The sequence below is a fragment of the Neurospora tetraspora genome, assembly GCF_033439725.1.
Source record: "Neurospora tetraspora strain CBS 560.94 chromosome Unknown B0H65scaffold_2, whole genome shotgun sequence".
Taxonomy (NCBI): domain Eukaryota; kingdom Fungi; phylum Ascomycota; class Sordariomycetes; order Sordariales; family Sordariaceae; genus Neurospora; species Neurospora tetraspora.
The window spans coordinates 4,327,739-4,349,657 of record NW_026944384.1 but is presented as its reverse complement, the minus strand read 5'-3'; the positions used below and the strand labels follow the sequence as shown (position 1 = coordinate 4,349,657).

The following is a 21,919-nucleotide window of genomic DNA, read 5'->3' as shown; positions in this document are numbered from 1 at the left end:
ATTGCCTGCAACCCACCGAGACCAACAGGAACATGGCAAAGACAGCCACCACATTGGAGGATGACAGCTGCACCCTCTCAGCCTGTCAGCACGCCAACGGGCACACCCAACAGGCACATCAAACAGGCACGCTCAGGCACAGAAGAGACGGTGACAGGGACGCTGACAGCATGCAGGAAATAAAATTATTTCCCCTGGAGCCCTGTCGGCACCGTCAAACATCTGATGTTAGCCAGGAACAAGTCCCTTTGTTGAAGAGTGTGAGGTCTAATCTCTTGTCGCTTGCCACCATCCCATTTACGGGGTCCACCCACCCCTTCTCCTTTCCCGGGCACTCTGTCGACATTGTCACAATGGACTCCAACGAGCCCTGACTAAGCAGTCCCAAGCAGTTCCTGGCAGTCCCAAGCCCGTGTCGACGAGGTCCAAGGCCACCAAGGCCACACCCCCCAGCACGCCCAGCTCGGCTGTCCCTTGCTCGCCCAGGTGTGCTGACGACACGAGGCGCCGTGATTCGAGTGATCGAGTGCAATGGCGAGAAGATGGGTCAGGATTGATTATCCCCGGTGGCCGGCTAGCGCCATGCTGCAATAGCGACGAGATGCAAGGTGATGGATACGGCATGGATACCACCCAAGGTGGTCTTGGGTCGACAAGGGGCCTTTTGTGGCCTTGCGACCCTGGGCCGATCCACTAAATGGAGAAATCTCCCCCAATTTCCATGGTATATAACAGAAGATCGCTCGCGAAGCGACTCCATTTCCCCTTTTCCTCCCTCACCCACATCCACGCTCACTCCACACACCTTGACTTTTCAGTCAGTTCCATTCGTTATAATATCTCAGTTGCCGACCTTCGCCGTCCTCAACTTTTCAATCCTAACGACGAACATACAACTCCTTCTCCGAGTACATAATCCCAACCAACAAATCAGCCAAAATGAAGTTCTCTGCTGCCGCCGTCCTTGCCGCTGCCGCTGGCGCCCACGCCTGGAGCAACGTGACCTACACCACCGAGGTTGTCACTGCCGTCACCACCTACTGCCCTTATGCCACCGAGATCAGCTATGGCGGCACTACCTACACCGTCACTGAGGTACGACACGGTCCGATCCGAGACGCGGGGGAGGAGAAGACGGGATGAAAGACGGGAGACGGAGCCAGAACCAGAGCTGGAGCTGGGTTGTGTGAGGGAACGCTGTGTTCCGGTGTCTCCGGTGATACCGCAACAAAGAGCCTCATGGAACCTGGTCCCGGCCCAGCCCCGGACTCGTCCCACCTTCCATCTCTTCCTCCGCAGTCTGATCCGCTTGGGACGAGAACCTCATTGCTAACGCGTCCTTCTTTCTCTAGGCCACCACCTTGACCATCTCTGACTGTCCTTGCACTGTCACCAAGCCCATCATCACCACCTCGTCAGTGATCTGCCACAGCTGGTACGTCCCGTTCCCTCTCGGGACCGGTTCAAAACATGAAATAACTAACCCTTTTCACAGCACCGGCTACGTCAACTCCACCGTCCCTGCTCCCACCTCGGCCGGCTCCGTTGGCACCGGCAGCGCCCCCGCTGTCGTCTCTCCCACCGTCAGCCCCTCCGATATCCCCACCGCTGGTGCTGGCAAGGCTGCTGCCCTCTCCGGCGCCGGCCTCGCTGGTGTCCTCGGTCTCGCTGCCATCCTCCTCTAAATTCCTGTCCATGCGTGACAGCCAAGCGTTTCGACTTCCATGTCTCATGATCCCTCGATTCTCTTGATCGGTAATAGCTAATACTGCCCCGCCAACTTCCATATCCCGTCTGTCAAAAGCGGGACATGACGTTGCGGCGCCAAGGGGGTTGCGCTTGGAGAACTCTAATGGCTGTGGAGTTGGATGAGATTATGGATCTGGATTTAGAGAAGGGAAGAGATATTTATTTAAAGGATACCCAGGGCTAATGATAACGGGGAACGCAGAGTCCCAACTTTGTTTGGATTCTGTGTTTGTATGAACTTCTTAAAGACTTTTTTTTCGGGAAATCATTGGGACTTGCACACACTTTCAACTTTTTCTACCACCACCATTTTTGCATTCCCTATTAGATGGCTTGGTCCGCGGTGTTGTTTTTCTCGGGTTCCCCTTTACAAAGTTTTGAACGACGGCTCACATACACCCCCTTCTTACCCTCGGTGGAATTGTGTTCCAATGGGGAGTTCAGTGGGTTCTCTCCGATTGCAAATACCTAATACCAACACTCTTCCATTTCGAACGAGCTGCGTTTCGTGTGACACGAGACCTACTACCTGGACCAACTTGGAACTCCCAATGTGTCCGATTATCGCTGGGATTCGTTCAAGAATACCTGGAATCGCAGTGGATCGAGTTGCTTTTGACGATCTTCCGCTGACGATCTTCCGCCGGCAAAGCGCTCGAAGGCCGAAACAAAAAGGCTCAACGGTCCGACTTCCAAGGTGGCATGCTTTGGCAACCAAGTCCACCAGAACAGGGTCCACACCAGCGCTGTCACAAGCGCTGATCTCGCCGTGAACAAAAAGTGTTCTGATAGGTATCAAAGCGGGCGCGCCAACCTCGCCGAAAAGCCCGGAGACGATGACGACGACGGAGCAGAAGCGTGGTGGTCAGCATGCGATTAGTTCCTGATGGGGGTGGAGGACTAGTGGAACCGGGCAGCCTTTATCGCGATGGCCTCTGGGCGACCGACCGACCCGACCGACCGACCGCCTTTCTGCACCTTTTGCAACTTTTTCCAAAGAGTTGTTCGGCAATTGCTCCGGCCAAGAACGGTATCTCAGCAGCCAAGAAGCTGACCTTTTTTTGACGAGGAAATGATTATGCAATCAATGATTTCGAGGCACACGAACAGAAATGGTTGCAAGAATGAGGATACGAACTGAACCTCATCAACACGAAGTCACATTCATCTCACCATTATTTACGCGCTCACTCAATTCCAATAAATATCAATCAGTGCAACCCACACACTCTCAATTTAAACGGATTCACACTTACAAGGTCAGTCCAAACTCCTAAGAGGAAGTCCAAAAACTCATCACCGTCACTTCCGCCGTGTTCGATTGTGACGTGGCTGCACAAACAAAGAGAAGGTCGGCCAGGCCCGCTTCCCAATGCAACTTTTTATGCAAGGTACGCGTCTCTAGCTCCACCACTGCAGTATCTTTATGGTTCGACACCGAGGGTGGGAAAAGCAATCACCGCACTGCACACTTTGTGGCAGGCATTAGGCACTCGCAAGCGAGATTACCGATTGGAAAAGTGGGGGCAGTCACGGTGTGTGCGATAAGGCCATCGAAGAGACAATCACCGACACCATCAACAGCTCAACAGCGACGCCGACGTCACTCAGCCGAAGACCTTTCATCACTGCACCAACGTCGCGAGCAAGAACAGCAAAAGAATCGGGAATGTTATTTCATGGTTTTCTTCATCACTTTGTTAGACACCTGCGGCACGGCATCAGCGATCGCGGTAACCGCTGTCCGGCAATGGAACCGCTTTCAGTGATGGCCAGGCGACGCTTACCAGCCAGTCCCAGCCTGGCGGTGACTGTCTACCTACCCAGTCACTACGAATCAAGTACATATCTGCTGGTCTAACGATGACACGGTGGATCGTGAACGGGTTGTTCGTGATGACTCAGAGCATACCCGTTCAAGTCTCGAAGCGGTGGTTTACCGGAGCGAAATGGCGGCTCTGGCAACCGGTGGACAGCTTGGAGGACGCCCGCTCGTACCATAGGATTCAATCATGGTCCTGCAGTCCCCTGATTCCATTGACAAGTTTCGTCTTGAGCGCCGGTTCAACTCTCAATTGCCATCCAGCCATACATTACTATTCAATGCTGTCGATTACAGAGATGGTTCGAAAGTCAAGTGACTGAGCCTCTCAGTCTTGGAAGGAAGCTCGGATGCTGAAAGAAGCATCGGAATGGGTTTTCATCTAGACAGACAAATTCACGCTGTTGCGCAGTACACTCAACACCTGGTTGATGTCCATAGTCTCGTCTCACAGGGAAACCCAGGCCGGCGAGGCTACTTTTGAAGCGAGCGACAACAGCTACACCCGGATCTGGAAGACGATCTGGAAGACGGGTCATTTAAGGCTGATAGCGCCCCACTGGTACCGCGCCGATCCGGTGGATGAAGCCGTGATCTGACCCCGGTGTTTCGGTTGGGCTACCGAGAGTTTGGGACACAAATAGGTATCCATCCCTTTTTGCTTCTTGCTGGGTCCTATAGCTTCTTCATCGTAATGCTTTTATGGCTTCAGCTGGCCTATCCCTGCTGCTGGTTCAGAAGGCATCCGCTGCTATGGCTAGCTTCCGTTGACCTCCTCGACTAGTGTCGTGGACAGACTATACTATCTGCTTCTTCCTATCATGTGTAGATGCATTTCCCTTGGCCAGGTAGCAGGAACAATGTCTTATGTTGCTCCATTTCCCCCTGGACAGAAAGGCCACCCAACGGTGGTTGTGGGTAAAGCCCCTTGATATCATTGATTCACCTTCTTATCCGACCCGGGAGCATCTACATTTCCCGAACCATACCTGGGCATGTGGTAAATCATACCTTTCAACCACTTGATCGAAAATAAAAAAACAGTCGGCAGCCATTCACCCGACCACTTTATAGAATATAGCCCAAACCCGCCTTCCGGATGCCCAAGCCCATGATGGCTTCAAACCCCAAAAGAATCTATCCATGTCTCCTCTCCGACATGACCACGAGTACTCGGGACATTCTACCCATTCACATCATTGCTTCGGCTACCTCCAAATCCCGAACCAGAGATAGGCGTTCGCAGGCCCTCCATTAGTGCCTTCCCCGCGTCGACCCCCCAGACGGATCTTTGGGGTAGGAGCATGGGGGAATGAGGGGAAATGCCCACTTGGCACGCCGACGACACATGCCACGAGCACGTCTGTCATCTCAAGTCTAGTCCAAGATCGAATTGGAAGACCGCCGAAGACCTTCTCTCCACCAGTTCTCCAAGTCTAAAAACTCCGAGGCGGACGATCCTGTTTGCAATGGGGTTGGAGGTCACGGATCTAATATCACTTGTTTGGCTTGTCTCCTCCCTGACCCCCTCCCTATTTATACCTAACCTTCCCGTCAGGAAACATTCGCTCTTCTCTGCATTCTTTGTCTTCTTTCACTTATCCCCTTTTCGAAATTCTTCCTGGACCTTGTCGCTTACTTCTCTATACTCTCTAGTCCTCTTGTAAGTCTTGCCTCAAGCAACAGTGCCTTTACGAATCTTCGTCACCTAACAATTCTAGAGATAGAAATAGAACGCATCGAGAATCACTATAGACATAATGGCTCACCCTCAAGATGAGGCCCAGCATCTCTCCCTCACTGACCCCGAGACCTTCTGGGGCCATCAAGCTGAACAGCTTCACTGGCACAAGAAGCCCTCTGCGGTCCTGAAACGTACGACTAAGAACCTGAAATCGGGTACCTCTCACAACCATTGGGAATGGTTCCCAGACGGCGAGATCTCTACTTGCTATAACTGCATTGACCGTCATGTCCTAGCCGGGCGCGGAGACCAGCCCGCTATCCTCTATGACAGTCCAGTCACGAACACTAAGCAACGTTTGACCTACAAGCAGCTTCTCACCGAGGTCGAGACTTTTGCTGGGGTCCTTCGAGAGGAGGGTGTCAAGAAGGGAGATGTTGTTCTTGTTTACAGTCAGTTTACCCGTCTACGGCTTTCACCATTGTTCACTGAGCCAGCTACTGACATATTTGTCTATACAGTGCCGATGGTGCCCGCCACCCTGATCGGTATCCTCGCTGTCAACCGTTTAGGCGCTATTCATGCAGTTGTCTTCGGTGGCTTCGCTTCTACAGCCCTGGCCCAGCGCATCGAGGCATCACGTCCAGTCGCCATTTTGACTGCTTCCTGTGGAATCGAAGGTAACAAAGGGCCTGTCAGTTACCGCGCCTATATCGAAGAAGCTATCAGCATCTCATCCTTCAAGCCACCTAAGACCATTATCTGGCAGCGTGAGCAGCTAGTGTGGCGTCCAATCAAGAAAACTGAGGGCGAGCGGGATTGGCATAAGCTGGTTAAGAGCGCGCGGTCCAGGAACGTCAAGGCTGAGTGTGTGCCTGTGAGGTCGGCTGACCCTATCTACATCATCTACACCAGCGGCACCACAGGTTTGCCTAAAGGTGTTGTGCGCGATACTGGCGGTCATGCCGTTGGGCTGCATATGTCCATTTCGTACTTGTTCGGTATCCATGGACCAGGTGACGTGGTAAGTCAGCTTCTCGCTCACAGATCAAGGGTTCATAGGCAAAATGTGCTAACAGGTCCGGAATAAGATGGGCTGTTTCAGTGACATAGGCTGGGTGGTTTCCCACAGCTACACGCTTTATGGTCCATTACTGACAGGCGCCGCCACGGTCCTCTACGAAGGCAAACCAGTCGGGACACCCGACGCCTCAGCCTTCTGGAGACTGGCCGAGGAGTACAAGATCAATACCATGTTCACCGCACCAACGGCACTCAGAGCCATCCGAAAGGAAGACCCTGACAACGTCTTCATCACCAAGATTGGCAAACGTGGTGGGCTCAAGAGTCTCAAGGCCCTCTTTCTTGCTGGTGAACGGTCCGAACCAGCTATCATCACCATGTACCAGGACCTACTCAAGCGATATGGCGCGGCAGGCTCCCAGGTCGTTGATAATTGGTGGTCGTCGGAGTCCGGCTCACCGATTTCGGGTGTTGCGTTGGTCCCGCACGCAGGCAAGAACAGGAAGACCAACGTGAAGGATCATCCGCCACTGCCTATCAAGCCGGGGAGTGCTGGAAAGGCCATGCCTGGGTTTGATGTCAGGTATTTAATTTCCTCTGCTCCCTTTAAATGCACAAGTAACTAACGTTGAACCCTAACAACCAGAGTTGTGGATGACGAAGGCAACGAGGTACCCAAGGGAAACATGGGAAACATCGTTCTGGGCCTTCCACTGGCACCTACTGCGTTTCGGACGCTTTGGGAAGATGAAGAGCGATTCTACAAGAGTTACATGATTCGCTTCAATGGCAAGTGGGTCGACACTGGTGATGCCGGCTACGTCGACCAACAGGGGTACATTCACATCATGGCACGGACTGATGACATTATCAACGTTGCCGCTCATCGTCTTAGCACAGGCAAGTTCACCTCCACCATCTCTACATCCTCAGTCTCTAACATCCCCAGCAGGTACACTCGAGCAAGCAGTCACAAGCCACCCCCTCGTCACCGAAGCATGCGTAGTTAGCATCCCCGACGCCCTCAAAGGCCAACTCCCCTTCGCCTTCGTCAGCACCTCGGACAGCAGCGGCGACGTCAAGTCAGACGAGCAGCTCTTCCAGGAGATCCAGAAGCTTGTCCGCGCCCAAGTTGGCGCCATCGCCTCGCTGGGCGGGATGATCCGGGGCAAGGGCATGATTCCGAAGACGCGCTCGGGCAAGACGTTGAGAAGAGTCTTGCGCGAGCTGCTGGAGAACGCGGTCCATGACGAGTTTGATAAGCCGGTTAATGTCCCCTCGACGGTGGAGGATCCGAGCGTGGTGGATGTGGCGAGGGAAAAGGTTAGGGAGTATTGGCATGAGAAGGGCGGGTTGCATGCGGCTATTGAGGCTAGGGCGAAGCTTTGAGAGGCAGGTACCTGCATCAACAATAGTGTATTTGCTTCTTGAACAAAATTCTTTGCTCCTTCTTCGAATGACATGGGATTTACGTTGTGTAGAACAGAAGGAGCAGTGAATTGAAAAGCATAGTCGGTGGTCCAGACGTGGAAGGTGCACACAAGGTTATCCCGTCCCGCCAGCCCCACAACACCAACTCTTCCCATATAATCCCTCATACTGACGGACACTTTCAACAACCAACAGCCCGATTAGCTCAGCTGGTTAGAGCGTCGTACTAATATCAGTCCTCTGATATCAAGTCAATGCGAAGGTCAACAGTTCAATCCTGTTATTGGGCAATTCTCTTTTTTGGGATTCTTTTTTGCATGTTCACAAAAGATGAACATCGCAGCGTCATGTTGTCTTTAACTATTTTTTACCCCCTTTTTTCATTTGCTCATCTCCTTGGAACATCATTTTTGTTCTATGCTATGTATCGTTACTCGAATTATTCTCAGAGGAAGTAGGCACACGAGTCAAACAGGTCAGTTTAGAAAATAACTAGAGTTTCAACCAACCGCCCAAAATGAAATCTTCAACCGGTTCCGACATCAAGTCTTCTCTCGTCCCTCGCCATTCAACACTAAAGTTGCCACTGGCCGTGGCGGTCCCGGGTCCGGTCCCGCAATCCGTCTCTGGGTTCCAGACTCCCGCACCTTGCTTCCCAGGATATACTCCAAATACGAGGTGGACGAAACCAACTCAGCCCGTTCGTTCGTTGTTGAACGTTGGGCTTTGTGGCACCAAGACAGAGTTGAAGTGGCTCTTTGGATTGGATGGGATGGGATGCTTGGAAACTTGAGAAGGTCCATGGTACGTACGGGTTGGTCGGTTAAAGGGAAGAAGGAAGGGGGTTTGGAAGATTGGCTGGATCGGAGGGTACCGGACCCTATCAGATATCAGGTACCTAGGTAGCGCATACCAGGCGGGCAAGGTCGGGATTGATACAAGGTAGGTAAATAATGTGTCTGCGTACCTAGGTATGTATTTCATGACACGATAGCGTAGTTAAGTTGAAGCGGAAACGGCACTACGGGGGCTTCGGGGCTGCGGTGGATGCGGGGGCTACGAAGAGGAAGAAATAGATTGAGAACGATTATGTTGTGTAACTGTTCGATTTCTGTTGTGTTCACATACAGTCAGCCAGTCAGTTAGTCCATGCTTTGTCAGTTCCGGTTTCGCTCTTTCCTCTCTTTCCTCTTGTCAATGTTTTCCTTGCTGGTTGCGTTGGTTTAGTTGTGGTACATGCATGTAGTAGGTATTCTCTTCTCTCTAGGCTTCGTTTGTGTGAAGATTTGTTTCGATGACGTCTTTTCAACAGTTTTGGATTTATGACACAAGAGAATGGTGTAAGAAACGGACTACTAGCTCCGTCTCGAACCAAAGCTTTTGAAGTCTCAAGTAAACATGGAAGTTATGTTGTTCAGTGACATTTTAGTAGTGTCCCGTTTGAACGAGTGTGAGTGCTTGAGTAAGAGCTATAGGAGACCTAAATGACAGCTCTGTGCACTTCTGACTACATGGAGTTATCACCCGGGACTTATAACACGAGTATCAAAGTTGCGAAAAAAGGGGAACAAGCAACTAATACGTGTATTGTTCAAATTTATGGTAAATAATCGTACAGAGCTATTATGCCATAGAAGGAATCAAGTCTTCATCAAACTCCTCTCACCATACCTGGCCCTCAGCATCGGGACATGAGGTCTCACAGGACTAAACGCAAAACCAAGAGCCCAACCAGTTGACTAGACCAATATGTACCGATAGGTAACCAGGAAGCCAACTTTCAACATCCATAGAGCCCTTTCAGTGATGATCCCAGTTTCCCCACCTAAGTCACTACGATCATGATGGCCGTCATAACCTAGCAAGCGAGAAAGACGACCTCCCGAAGCCAAAGATCCAGGCCAGGATCTAACCAACAGAAACCAACGAAAACAGAAGACAGGCCAGACACAAACAAACGTTCATAAAGAAGTATATGCCAGGTGGAGCCGGTCTAGCCTTCTACTAGGTACGTTTCACCACCGACCATCCGGCCCTGACGGCTCAGCCCATAGTATCATATCGGTCGTCCAGACTTTAGAAAGAGGGAAGCGCAAAAACGCAGATCCGACAATGCAAAAGCGTCAACTCCCTGTTGAGCAGCTCCCTTCAGTAACCTAGCCTGCCATACCTACCCTAGCCTACCTAGCTTCCTTTGGACTATCTAGAAAACGTGTGCATGTACGTTATGTGGAGCGCTGTGTCCATCCGTGGCATGGCAGGCACCGCAGAACCAACAATTTGCAAAAAAAGGATCCAAACGGTCTGTTATCTGTCTGTGTCTCTCCATTCAAGATGACCCTAGTTTGACATCATGCCATGTCATGTCATGTCATGCTATGCAATGCCATGCTATGCAATGCCACGCTATGCAAGAAGGGGGAAGGGAAGATCGGGGTGGGAACGAGCGTGAGGGAGGCACGGAAACAGAGAGAGAGAGAAAAGACTTTTGCGGAGGCAAAGGCAACAACAGAGAGAGACGGAGTGTGTGTGTGTGAGAGGGGAATGAAGAGAAAGGCAACGGCAACGACGACAACACTAAGCATGCGATAACCCGTCCATCACGAGGAAAGAGAGTAACGGTGTGACGCCACGCACTATAGCTTCTCCTCAACGACATCCATCCATATCCATTCAATTCCCCCACAACGAATTGTTGTTGTGTACATAGTATGGCAATGTTCACAATCCCAGTCAGCTTCGGCTGGTCCCATCCATCCAGAACTCCTGAATTGCCCAAAACAAATAAATTGCACCCCCTTGCCCTTGAAGAAAACCGAGAATCGTAACCAAGAACCAAGCAGGCGAGACGGGTCGACCACGTACGTGCTGCAGGTTAATATATCGTGCAGCTTTTTGTTTTTCGTTGGAGCAAACAACATCCCCAAAAGAGATCGATTGACCAACAACGCCCCCGCCCATGCCCTATCAGCACCACCACCGCTCATCCATCCACTCCCCCCTTGTCCTCCTATCTGTCCGTTGCCTCTTTGTATATGCTGACCGACCCGGGACGACAGAAACCGGGGGGAGGCACCTTTCGTTACGGCGCGCCGCCGCCGCCGCCGCCGCCCCCCTTTCTGCGTTCGCCTGGAACCTTACGCACCCATTGTCCAACCATACCTCAGATGCAGCCAAGACGCCAGCGAGCGGTAGAGAGAAGGAATAAAGACTGTTACTCATATGCGGTGAAAGCACAGAAAAAGATGGAGTAACATGGGAAATAGTAAGAAATCTCGTAGTGGCGAACTGAACGCAAACGTCGGAAAGAAAGGAAGGAAAGGGCAACCGAAGACCGCTTTGAGTTTCGAAAAATGATAGGCAGTAGACACACCCGAACTTGATGATAGTATACGGATGGAAAGAATCGCCTGTTTTCGAACAGCTGGTGGCCTCGTTGTCTTGGTGACGAGGAGTGCCTCGTCTGGCCTAGACCCAGACCCTACCTTGCCCCAAACGCCGTACGGCACGACACTCCTCATCCTAGCAAAGCGTCGTGTCGTGTTGTTCTCTCTGTTGTATCTCCATCGTTGATCGTGGTGCTGTGTAATGCCTCGTCGTGCTAGGTATGTGGCCCTTTTGCTTCGCTCCGCCGGATTGTATGCTGTCGTGTCGTGTCATTGTGTTAGGGAAGGGCATGCATGCCGCAGCATTTTGCACACATCACTTCTCTTCCCATCCAAGGTTACTCTACTTCACCCAGCTAACGCGAGCGAGGCGTGAGGAGGAAAGCATAGTAACCCGGAACCTTGGACAGGACAGGAGAAAGAAGGACCAAGATAGTCGAGGCAGCGGCCGCCATACAACACAACATGTAAGCTCCCGTGTCTGTCCTCACGGCGCCTTTTCGTCCAGCGTTATCCTCCCTCATCGTCGGAATGCGCCCTAGTAGGTCCATCATGCTGGCGGCTTGTTCTTCGAGAAGGCGGAGAGAACACTTTGCTGCCCCTTTGCCGCGATCTTGAGGTTAGCGAACCTCGCCTCGGGCAGCCGCTTGCCTGCCTTGATGCTCTCCAGAACCCTGGTCGGAAAGGAGAGGACAGCGTTAGCGTAAGCACAGTATCCGTCAAGCGGTGCATCATACACCGCAGGTTCAACCAACGGAGAGGGGGTGGGTGAATGAACGATTGGGTTGGGAAGAGACTTTACGGAGTCCCAAGAAGGACGAACATGGACGGGCAAGAGGTAGCACAGTATACACATGTCCTATGACCAGTTTGTTGCCGGGGAAGAGAGCAGACTTACCATTCGACACCGACATACTTGACGCCACAACCGCCGACTCTGCGGATCTCTTTCTCCAGTTTCCCGCCGGCGAGTCCACCACCGGCGCCGGTATTTCGACCGGTCGGTTTGCCTAGGATGACGTGTGTGACTTGGCGGCGGCCGAGATGGATAGACATACGAGCGCCATTCTCGGCGAGGACTTGCTTCAGTTTATGATCAGAGATCAGAGGATGAGTGCTACCATTGACGTAGATATTCAACCCATCGAAGATTTTCCTGCTGTTGCTTGAGCCTCCCTCCTCCTTTCCCTGCCATTGCTGTCGAGTTTCCTCGTCTTCAACATGCCCAATCCCTTTCCGTAGCCCTTCCTCTTCTGGTAGACATGACGGTGACTGCGAACTTGTTTGTGACGCCGTCGCCATGGTGCCAGGGTTCCGTAGCATATCGGCAACGCTGTTCAGTGCGCGAGCTCGTACCTCCTTTGGGATCAGGACGCCACGCTTCTCGTCGAAATCTTGGGCGCCAGCCCCAACAAAGTCCGAGATTCGGTCGCCACCGGAAGGGCCGGCGCGGAACTGACTCTGCAGCTTCCTGGCACGAGATTCACGCCACCCGGTTGGCACCCGAGTTTCGGCTCGCTGATGGCCGGCCGCTACCGAATTCCACGGGTCGAATGCGCGGCCAGAATGAATCGGTTCTGCCGGTGGCGGCTGCTTGGGGTGGACAGGAGGAGCCATAGCACAGCGTAGATTGTTTGCTTTGCACTTGTTGGCTGTAGGGGCGCCTTCCAGGCTGTCACGGCGTCAACTGACTATTTGATCGATCCAGTAGGCGGTCGTGGCGTTGTCGGGATGCGCAAATTGAATGTGCTGGTCAAATAATAGCCACTGGCGGATCAAAACTGGAGTGAAAGCGCACGGCAGGTTGGTTCAACATTGCAACAGATGGAATGGAATGCGAGTGTTTGGGCAACACGCCGACCTGGAACACGACTCCAAAGGGTCCCGTTCCATTGCCGCGTCTCCATCTTCAAAGCGCTCGCGAGGTCATGTGAGTCCCGCTGCTGTTGTTTTCTTGAGTCTTTGTTTCAGCGGTCGCTTTGTTCCTTATGCTTGTTAACGAGAAGCCCTGAATTGTGTAGGTTCTGCGTTGCTGCACTAACAGAGATTCTGACATAACATCCCGCTTCACATGTCCGGGCATCCTTCATGCCTGCCGGGTGCCTCAAACCTCTTGAGCGTACAACAAACATCGCCTTGTGCCATGATATTCAATTTGGAGCATCACACACCCTCGAGGCATCGGATACGTCCCCATATTGATTTCCCGTTTGACTTCATATATTGTCCCTTTAGGCAGAGTTGTTGGTCAGCTTTGAACGACACCAACAACCCGCGCCTGTTCTTGTCAGCCTCCCACGCCTACACATCCCACTTGTCAAGCACTGTCAAGTTGACCCCCCGACCCCCCTCAAGGTGCTGTTTGCTATCAAAAGACTGTTTCCTGAGCCGCGCAACTGCGCCGCCGCCGTGGACTCAGGTCGGTTGGCCGGGAAAGGCGCACAAACAAAGCAAGGACTGGTACCGAATCACATCAGCCTGGCAAGGGTGACACAAAACCACGAAAACAGCAGGCAATCAACAATACCCAGCCCCGGCAGGAGTGGCTCGAGAGGGGGTGCTTGAACGCAAACAGGTGCCTCTACAACATTGCGGAAGGAGGCGGCGGCGTTGGCGTACCTCTAGCTCTTCTCTTGCTGGACAGCTCTCGCTCCTCAGAAACAGTACGGTATACTCTCGTGATAACTCCCTTGATTTCGGCTTTTCCTTCCCCTTTCTTCTTCTCGGCTTCGGCTAGGAAGGACCCTTTTCTCGACGTCCCTTCCCGAGACACGGATGATCCACCACAAAACACTGAAAAAGCAAAGAAAAGAAGGCCTGGACAACAACACAAGAAAAAGGAGGTTGCCAATTGTTGCTTGCTTGCTTGTTGTTGCTACTTGTGAGTATCTCCGGACAGGTACTGTAGCCCGGGTCATGTCCCCAGCCTCCTCACAAATCAACCGCCGCCGTCATCACATCATCCACCTTTCCCATCCCCAATCACCTTACCTCTAACACTAGACTCTCGCTACATCATGAAATCCCCCTCAATGGACCGTGTACCCATCACACACAACCCTAGCTCGTCTACCCAAGCGAAAGTGATAGTGAAAGAGGCTCAAGGGTTGACCGGTGGTCAAGATTCCGAATCTCATCGCCCACCACTGCACTGTAGATCACCGAACGGGCCGCCTTGCGCCCTGCGAGTCTCAACCGCTCATGTACACTATGCGTAATGCAAGTACTGCAGTAGCTATGCACAATTGCACATACAGACGCATCAACGGCTATGTAAGGCATGACCGGTAGGTTAGCTAGGTGGTGTGGATGCCATCTGTAGTCTACACACACTACTTTATGCATAACGTAGTATGTGAGTCTATCTACCGTAGTGTATAATCAGTGGGGGCCACAGCGAAAGACGACGACATAATGACAATGATGGAGGTATGTGGAAGAGTCGCTTGTTCAGACTGTCGTCTTCTGCTTACTCCTTTCCAGACAACTGCCGAGAGCTTGCAAAAGCAAGGAACAAATCGACAATTCTCTTTTGTTTACCTTGGAAGCCTCCTTGCAACCAGGGCCCCATTCCATATTGCAGCCAAGCGGCAAACTCTGAAGGGCAGCATTTACCAATCTCTTGTCTTTTGCGTCGTCTTATCCTTTCGTTTCCGTCCATCGGAGACTTTTCCTTGCCCTTTCGCTTCAGAACGCGCAACTCCACCCCCAATCGACATCGATAGACAAACATGAAAATCCCGGACTGTATCGAATGCAATCGGTCGAATTATAGGACTAGTTCCAAGATCCCAGATTCTCCAGAGCCGAAGTTGGAGGTTGTTTGAAGTTAGCAGGGATCCGACTAGAGACTAGACGACTATACTCCATATCACTTAGGTAAATCAGACAAACCCTTTCGCTTCTCTTCTTGCGACAGGACAAACAGAGGATAGTCTGCGGAGCAAAAGAGACTGGGGAAGGGAGGGGGTGTCTGTTAAGTTTATCATCCAAGCTTTCCAAGCGGGCACTAAACAAGGTTGTACTTGAGCAATGCGTACTTTGGCAGATCGAAAATAAACTGTATGGAACCCTATCATGTCATGTCATGTACTGTGGTCCAGAGATCTCAAGCCAAAAACCCCATAAATTCCACACAGTAAAGTGTGGACATACTTCCCATCCAGGAAGGATCGCCCGAGCCAACTGAACAAGCAAGGATAGAGGAAAGTCAACCATGAAAACACAAAAAAGAAAAAAAGCTCAAAAGAAAAATGCAAGGAAAAAGGGAGCCTCCAACAACACAACAGCAATTGCACAGAAAACCGGATGTCAAAGGTGAACACACAAAACACAGAAATCGTACAAAAAACACATCTGAAAACACGAGCCAAGTCGGAAGCGCCTACCTATCGCCCCGATCCCGCTCACTCCACCTTCTAAAAAAGCTTCCTCCACACAAAAAAACCAAAGACCATCGTTCAACCCTTGCTGCGAATTCAATCCATGTTACCAGACCCCCTCACCCTTACCCCCGGCCTCACAACCCCCCAGGGGTTCGCGCACGGCGGCCGGTCGGTTCGGTTCTTTTCCCGGTTACCTTAGCGGTCCAGCCTTCGGCTTTCCCCTCACCAAAAACCGAGAACCCCCCCTCCCCTCCCAGGCCTCCCTAACCCCGGCCACCGATGACCGGGGTTTAGGGCGGGCGGAGGGGCGGGGGGTCGGGGGAGGCCTGGGAAGGTGCGAGCGGGGGGGTGGGAAGGGAAGGGAAGGGAAGGGAAGGAGAGATTCACTATCCATCCGAACGGAGGAAGGAACGAAGGAAAGACAAATGACACAAAGAGGGAAAAAGAACAAAATAGGCAAGGGCCATGCCATCGATTGATGCTCGATAGAGGAAGGGACAATGAATGGATGGTGGGTTGCGAAATCGAGCAACCTCCCCCATCGATATCCAAAGGAGTCGAGCGCAAGGACTCTGCGTACAGTACAGTGACACCGGCAGTAGGTAAAGCAGTTGACGTGCTCTTGCTTGCATCCCGTTGCGATGGCTGGATGGGGATGGCTGGGGGGAAAGGGAAGGAAAAAGACCTGGTTGTGGCATTTGAAACCTTGACCTTGCCGCCGCCGCGCCGCCCGGACGCCATTGAACATCAGCTATGGAAATATCGGCATCAAACATGCAACCATCATCACCGTAGTCGCCCTTAGTCGCCAGCTCGCCGTCTCGCACCGTCGAGCTTCCCTGATTCTGATTCTGGTCTGGTTCTTTCCATAGTCCTCGTTCTGAACCACTGATGACTGACCGTCCTTGCCCCGCCTTCTTGGTTCGACGACCCGCTGGTTGAGACTACCGCTTTTACTCACTCGATGTGGTTTTACTCAACCAATCCTGCTACTGGATCGTTCCCAAGAAACCCTGCGACCCGCATCAACTCACTAGAAGATTGGTCGAAGCCCTTGTTAGGCTTTGCTAGTCCAGATCTTAGCGCAGGTTGAGTAAAACCACATCGAGTGAGTAAAAGCGGTAACAAGCGAAGTCTGACTCTGACATATGAAGAAAAAAAAGCCTGGCTAGAGGAAGCTGGGTTGTGATTATTTTTGGTGTATTTTGTCTTACTTGTTGTGGCAAAGATGGGCGGACGTTTCGACGATCTCGAATCAGTGACCTGTTCGAGCTTCTCCATGCCACGGCAAGGGACAAGCCAGTGTTTCGATTTTCAAGTAGTGCCCATTTTCTGTCCAGAGGCAGTACCTATCTTGACGATTAGGTGGATGTTTTTGGCTATGCCTACCCGTCTGTCCATCTTGCCTATCGTTTTGATCTTGATGATGTGCGGTATCGATATCAGATCAGATAGGAATAATCAACGGCTCGACCTTCCAACGCGTAGTGGTATCTCGGGTAACTACAATTATGTTGGATCATATATACACGCTGCACATGTACGCAAAGTGTACATAGTATGTATAGGAGCGCCGAGCTTGGTGGACACACGTAGACTCCATACACACTTTCTGGAAGCCAAACTCATCTTTGATAGAGTGTATCTCGCCAGAACAAGCAAAACGAAACGATGGCAAAAACGATCATGAGCATGCATAGACGGCAGCACCGCGGCCACTGCCGCACTTGCAGGAAATGGAGAGGCAGGCATAGCAAGCATACCAGGGCAAAGTATTGATGATTGCTGACCAGGGAGGGGGAAAACAGGCAGTGAGTGACAAACCAGGTCCCCCAAAAAGTCCCTACGGCGTGCCGCAGTGGTAGTTGAAGTGGCGAAGGGACATCGAAGCCCCGGGGCATTGATCTTATGCCGCTCACCTTGTTGCTAATAAGCTTATGCCCAGCGGCACTGTACGTGCCATGCACCACCACACCATCTCATATATACGGGGGACAACTTTCACTCTGTTGGTGAAGAGATTCGCCAACTCAAAGTTTGGTGTATCTCCAGTTCCAAAACGAAACACCCAAAACAGTGGTAGCATCAACGGGTGGGGGAGGATCTCGGTATCAGGGTATCATGGACCCTTCCATCATAAGCAGAGTGATCTTCCGTCAGCCAGGCCCGCCAGTCAATGTTGACGACTCTGCTTACTCTCGTCTCCTGGACTTGTTGATAGAGGTATACTCGCGTATCAGGTATAATATTACCGTCCGCCCGGTCTCACGAGTCGGCTATATTTCTCGGGGAGTATTGCCTCTGCCAATATAGGAAATTGATGCCGCATTCGCGTCGCATATGTTCCCCCGGGAGTCAATGGACGAACAAGAACTCTCCTGTCCCAAAGAGTACACAACATGCTCTCCAGGAGACCTTTTCGCCTTCAGTTCCTTCCTGGACTCCGGCGCTGCGCAGTGAACAGTTTGTTCAGCAAACCCAGAAAAGAGGCAAGACTAGACCACTTAGGAGCCGGGGTTTATGTGTGCCACTCGGAAACAGGGGTGTGAAATGTCCCCAAAGAGAAGCATATAGGGGACAAGGGTAACGGAAACGGTTGCTTTTGTCCAACACGACGAGGATGGGGTTCGGGATAGGGATAGAAAATCTCGTGTTCCACAACACCTCCAGGGAATCGACTCTCTGCCCATCTCCCGAACGAGAGTTGTCAGGCGCATTGGTGTGTATAGAGGCAGGTTACAAGTCGGTAGCCCCAATACTGAGGGTACTTTCTGTTGCGCTGACCGTTGTCTCTTGACGTGAGAACCGTTGAAAAGCATCGGCAGTGGTGAGGTCAAAAGAGAGGTAGGTAGCTGGGGAAGCATCACAGGGGCACATGTATGTAATGCGAAGCATACTTGCGTCGAATACGTAGTGATGTTGATTGACCAGCGGGGCAACATGGGTTGGAGGTGCAGTGCACTGCGTCGTGCATCCCCGCACCATCATCGAGAAGCAGTCCCCTGCCGTTCAAGGGCAGGCATCGAGTGGTTGGTTGGATGGCAGAATGGATGGACGAGAACCACGGGCGGTTTCCCTCGTTCAGATTCGAATCCCCTCCCTCTCCTCACGAATTGGTCAACGTTTCTGGCGTTGCATTTTAGCCCTTTGGTATCTCGCTCAGCGCCAGACCAGAATTGCCATCAGTCGCAAGATGCTTGCGACTCGCTCGCTCCTAGTTGCCCCAGCTTCACTGTCTTGACTATACAGAGTGATCTCGTAGCCCCATGTCGTGCTATACAGACTGCGTAGACGAGAAGCGGACCCTTTGTCGTGTAATCGCGGAAGATGGCAAAGATCTCGTAGATTGCTGCAGGTCGGGCATGCAAGGTGAGGGTGCGCAAGAGCACGCAGCAGAGAAACCGGTAGCCGAAGGGGAGAGGGAGCTACCGCGTGGAAAGTCAAGCAACTGAATGGGGTCGCCCTGAGACTTCTGGCCTTGACTGACCATGCAGTTCCACCATACCCGCATCCAGCCAAAGCAGAAGCAGGTGGACGCCGTGCATGGAAGGTGATCCGGAGGCACACACACGCCTGCCACGGGCTTCTGCTTGATCGAGTGGCTTTCTGTTTCTACCACCTTTTTTCACTTTCACTGCTTCCTTTCCCTCTCTCTGTCGGCTTGGCCCCGATGTCCAGTTCCTGGAACACCTGCCCATCTTTTCTATTGTCTGGAACGGTTGTGCTGGGACGTGCCGACCAAGATCCGGTATGGGCTCGGGGACGCCAGTTTACCAAGAGACCAGTCAGCTCTCTTGGTAGATACGACCTCATGAGTTCGTCTGCTTACCGTAGAGCAGCCAGCGAATTGTGATGCGATTTCTCCTCGGAATAGATGCTTGTTGGTGATTGCTTCTTGAACTCGTCTCGCCCCTCCAGGTTTCCCCTGCAACTGGCAACTGGCCCAGGGCTTTCCCTCCGGCTACCGGTCCTGAATGTAGGTACGGCTTCTCGACCTTCTGGCGGGATCGAAGGAGCGAGGCTTGCGAGAGACTGACTGGCTTGTTGACTGGGTGATTGACGGTCTCGACTGGCTGACAGGGAGTGGCAGGCAAGGTCAACACCATGAGAAACCATGGAGAGGGGGGTGTGGACATGCTTCGCTGCAACATGTATGTAGGCTAATGTAGGACAGCGCATCGGGAGAGACAGATAGATCTTCCATACATGATGGGGACTGGAGAAGCTACTGACGCAGTATCCCGCCGCCGCCCGCGCTGGCATACGCAGGTGTGTGGGAGAGAACCCTCTCACGCATGGCCACGACACTGCGTTGGTGGGGATGGCCCCATTCGAGAATGAGGGGGTCACCTCTTGGCGCGAGGAGAAAAGAGGCTGGACGACTGGAAGGGCGAGAAAAATAAAATAAAAAATAAAAAAAATGTCGTTGATTTCTTGCGTGATAGCCAACCGTCCACCGTGCTCCACAAAGATCCAAGTCAATCCCAACCACCGGTGGCCGCCATTGTACCGTGCGTGCATCTGAGAGGTTCAGAATGCTACTTTTTCTCGTGACGGATAACCGAGAACATTTGGTTTTGATCGTGACAGACAGAACTGGCTGGACCTGACAGTCTGGCTATTATTAGCGCATAGCTCCGTAGTACATGAGAGGGTGATGGATAGCTTCATCATTCGTCTGTATGAAACTTCCCATGGCTAGATTTGGGAATGGATCCGAGACCACGGGGATGAGAGGGATGAAGAGGCCGCGAGGGCGGGTAGGAGGGCGAAGGTTCGGACTTCGGAGGGCGGAGGGCGTCTGATGATGGGTAGCCTCAAGCGTGGAAGCGTCGGCCTCACAAGGCACACTCATCGTCAAGTCAAAACATCTTCTGGAGGTAGGTATGCACCACAGTGGGCGCGCCATCAAAGTGAAAGTGTTGCAATTGAAATGAACGCAGCGGCACAGCAAAAGGTATCAATGATGCTGAACAAGGCAGTATAACCATAGTAAAAAGCAATTGAAGTTGTCGCCGGCAGATGCGAACAATGGGATGGCAGAAGAAACAACGAAACAAGCACCAAATGGAAATGCTTGTATCGATTTCCGGATTTCAGTTTTGCATGTTCCACTTCCAAGTTGACGGGAGTCTGGGCCCCACTTCCCTTTCGTCCCATCTCGCGGTTATCAAGCCCGTATCCTGATCTGGCATTGGGGTAGCGACCACTGCGGGCTGGATCGTGACTTCCATCTGATGGTGAGGGGTCGAATAAAAACAGCAATCACGAACAGGGCAAGGTAGCGCTCAGATGTATCTTACACCCAAGATACCGTACTGTGTGGTATGAAACAGTGGGGTTGAGAAAAGAAGGCCGACCGGGGAGGGGGTCTACGCTTCGACTGAGCAGTCCGCACTCGCTGCAGCCTTGGTTGAACTAGCGGTGAAGAGGAGATCAAGCTAACCCCATTCTGGAAGCCCACAGTGCAGTGAACGAGCTCGGTCGAGGTACCCGGTTGAGGTTGTTGATCTGGAGTGTCCTCGCATGTCCATGATGCCCCGTTGTATCATGGAGATGCAGTGGTTATACAGGTATCTAAGATGTATACAAAACGGACAATCTCGAGTTTTGATGCTGAGGCGCATAGAGTTAGCTACCTATAGACTGGACTCGAGTTTGCGCAAAAGCCTATATTGCGCCAGAGTCTTGGGCCATCTACAGAGGTACCTACCAGCTGGTGTTTTCTTGCTGGTGGCGTGGCTTCTTTCGTTTGTACACAACTCCATGTTTGGTAAACTGAGTGCTATCTGTACCAGACCAGGTATGGATGTGAACGATGGCGATATCAGACACCTCACCACAGAGCCGGGGCATGAACATGATCTGGAATCCTTCCTTGCTCAACTCTGGTATTGTCCGAAGCAGTGCCCCTGAATTATCCACTTGTTACTATCTCGTCAACATGTCGTGCGAATTAGCTTCTTGCAAGTGTTCAGGCACATCGTTGACTTGCAGGAGCAGATGGTGATGGATTCACCTCTTTTTTGGGATGCCAATACAATTCAAAAGACTTCGAATCTTCACTGTGCATGAGAACAACGCTAAAAACCTCTGGCAAAGCGAGGATGACTTGTCAGTCACTCACCTCCGGCATACCTTGGACTGGCCTTGGCCCTGTCGAGCCTTCGAGGCAGGGAGGTACCCAACCTGTAAACTTGTGTCTTGCGACTTCGCACTTGTGTTCTTCCCTCTCCACCGTCACAGTTGCTTGCTGCATTCCCGGCTGCCCATGTAAGGCGGAAAACGGTCCGCGCATGCAGCTCGTCCCCGGCGAATAGGATGGGATGGAAGGGGTGTAAGCACGTCGCGGTGCCTATGATTTGCATAACGCCGGGCAGTTCGTGCAGTCTCTCTTGTCCCAACCCAAGGGTTTGGGGTTTTTAGTCGCGACGACATC

The 21,919-nt window shown here is 52.1% G+C and overlaps 7 protein-coding genes and 1 non-coding gene across 8 annotated transcripts; 4 read left to right on the top strand and 4 right to left on the bottom strand.

Annotated features, from left to right (window-relative positions):
- Positions 1-939: 939 nt before the first annotated feature.
- Positions 940-1,685, top strand: B0H65DRAFT_506868 (uncharacterized protein; the record flags this gene model as incomplete). Its single annotated transcript, XM_062828097.1, has 3 exons — positions 940-1,095; positions 1,353-1,435; positions 1,496-1,685. The coding sequence occupies 3 exons, from the start codon at positions 940-942 to the stop codon at positions 1,683-1,685; spliced, it is 429 nt and encodes a 142-aa protein (XP_062684758.1).
- A 3,416-nt stretch (positions 1,686-5,101) lies between these two features.
- B0H65DRAFT_122465 (uncharacterized protein) lies at positions 5,102-7,774 on the top strand. Its single transcript, XM_062820696.1, has 6 exons — positions 5,102-5,234; positions 5,305-5,707; positions 5,777-6,279; positions 6,347-6,861; positions 6,925-7,178; positions 7,231-7,774. The coding sequence occupies exons 2-6, from the start codon at positions 5,332-5,334 to the stop codon at positions 7,665-7,667; spliced, it is 2,085 nt and encodes a 694-aa protein (XP_062684757.1). The 5' UTR covers positions 5,102-5,234; positions 5,305-5,331; the 3' UTR covers positions 7,668-7,774.
- A 129-nt stretch (positions 7,775-7,903) lies between these two features.
- On the top strand, positions 7,904-7,999 carry B0H65DRAFT_t122. The gene has a single exon. It is a non-coding gene; the product is annotated as a tRNA-Ile (tRNA).
- A 3,438-nt stretch (positions 8,000-11,437) lies between these two features.
- B0H65DRAFT_122687 (uncharacterized protein) lies at positions 11,438-12,910 on the bottom strand. Its single transcript, XM_062820697.1, has 2 exons — positions 11,994-12,910; positions 11,438-11,769 (listed from the first exon to the last, which is right to left on the bottom strand). Exons 1-2 carry the CDS (start codon positions 12,710-12,712, stop codon positions 11,646-11,648), a joined length of 843 nt encoding a protein of 280 aa, XP_062684756.1. The 5' UTR covers positions 12,713-12,910; the 3' UTR covers positions 11,438-11,645.
- A 2,921-nt stretch (positions 12,911-15,831) lies between these two features.
- B0H65DRAFT_457961 (uncharacterized protein) lies at positions 15,832-16,144 on the bottom strand. The gene has a single exon (XM_062826378.1). The coding sequence runs from the start codon at positions 16,110-16,112 to the stop codon at positions 15,867-15,869; it is 246 nt and encodes an 81-aa protein (XP_062684755.1). The 5' UTR covers positions 16,113-16,144; the 3' UTR covers positions 15,832-15,866.
- A 352-nt stretch (positions 16,145-16,496) lies between these two features.
- B0H65DRAFT_118557 (uncharacterized protein) lies at positions 16,497-17,293 on the top strand. Its single transcript, XM_062820690.1, has one exon. It carries the CDS (start codon positions 16,709-16,711, stop codon positions 17,168-17,170), a length of 462 nt encoding a protein of 153 aa, XP_062684754.1. The 5' UTR covers positions 16,497-16,708; the 3' UTR covers positions 17,171-17,293.
- A 1,369-nt stretch (positions 17,294-18,662) lies between these two features.
- B0H65DRAFT_546495 (uncharacterized protein) lies at positions 18,663-19,025 on the bottom strand (the record flags this gene model as incomplete). Its single annotated transcript, XM_062829447.1, has 2 exons — positions 18,663-18,905; positions 18,981-19,025. The coding sequence occupies 2 exons, from the start codon at positions 19,023-19,025 to the stop codon at positions 18,663-18,665; spliced, it is 288 nt and encodes a 95-aa protein (XP_062684753.1).
- Positions 19,026-19,148: 123 nt separating this feature from the next.
- Positions 19,149-20,171, bottom strand: B0H65DRAFT_118553 (uncharacterized protein). The gene has a single exon (XM_062820689.1). The coding sequence runs from the start codon at positions 19,999-20,001 to the stop codon at positions 19,306-19,308; it is 696 nt and encodes a 231-aa protein (XP_062684752.1). The 5' UTR covers positions 20,002-20,171; the 3' UTR covers positions 19,149-19,305.
- Positions 20,172-21,919: the final 1,748 nt, after the last annotated feature.

Bases quoted from the DNA above. Each gene is read 5' to 3' on its own strand.
- B0H65DRAFT_122465 (XM_062820696.1), top strand. From the start codon at position 5,332: ATGGCTCACCCTCAAGATGAGGCCCAGCATCTCTCCCTCACTGACCCC. The intron at 6,280-6,346 runs GTAAGTCAGCTT...GTCCGGAATAAG, and splicing joins TCCATGGACCAGGTGACGTG to ATGGGCTGTTTCAGTGACAT. The intron at 6,862-6,924 runs GTATTTAATTTC...CCTAACAACCAG, and splicing joins ATGCCTGGGTTTGATGTCAG to AGTTGTGGATGACGAAGGCA.
- B0H65DRAFT_122687 (XM_062820697.1), bottom strand. From the start codon at position 12,712: ATGGCTCCTCCTGTCCACCCCAAGCAGCCGCCACCGGCAGAACCGATT. The intron at 11,770-11,993 runs GTAAGTCTGCTC...CTTTCCGACCAG, and splicing joins AAGTATGTCGGTGTCGAATG to GGTTCTGGAGAGCATCAAGG.
- B0H65DRAFT_457961 (XM_062826378.1), bottom strand. From the start codon at position 16,112: ATGCAAGCAAGAGCACGTCAACTGCTTTACCTACTGCCGGTGTCACTG.
- B0H65DRAFT_118557 (XM_062820690.1), top strand. From the start codon at position 16,709: ATGGGCGGACGTTTCGACGATCTCGAATCAGTGACCTGTTCGAGCTTC.
- B0H65DRAFT_118553 (XM_062820689.1), bottom strand. From the start codon at position 20,001: ATGCACGCACGGTACAATGGCGGCCACCGGTGGTTGGGATTGACTTGG.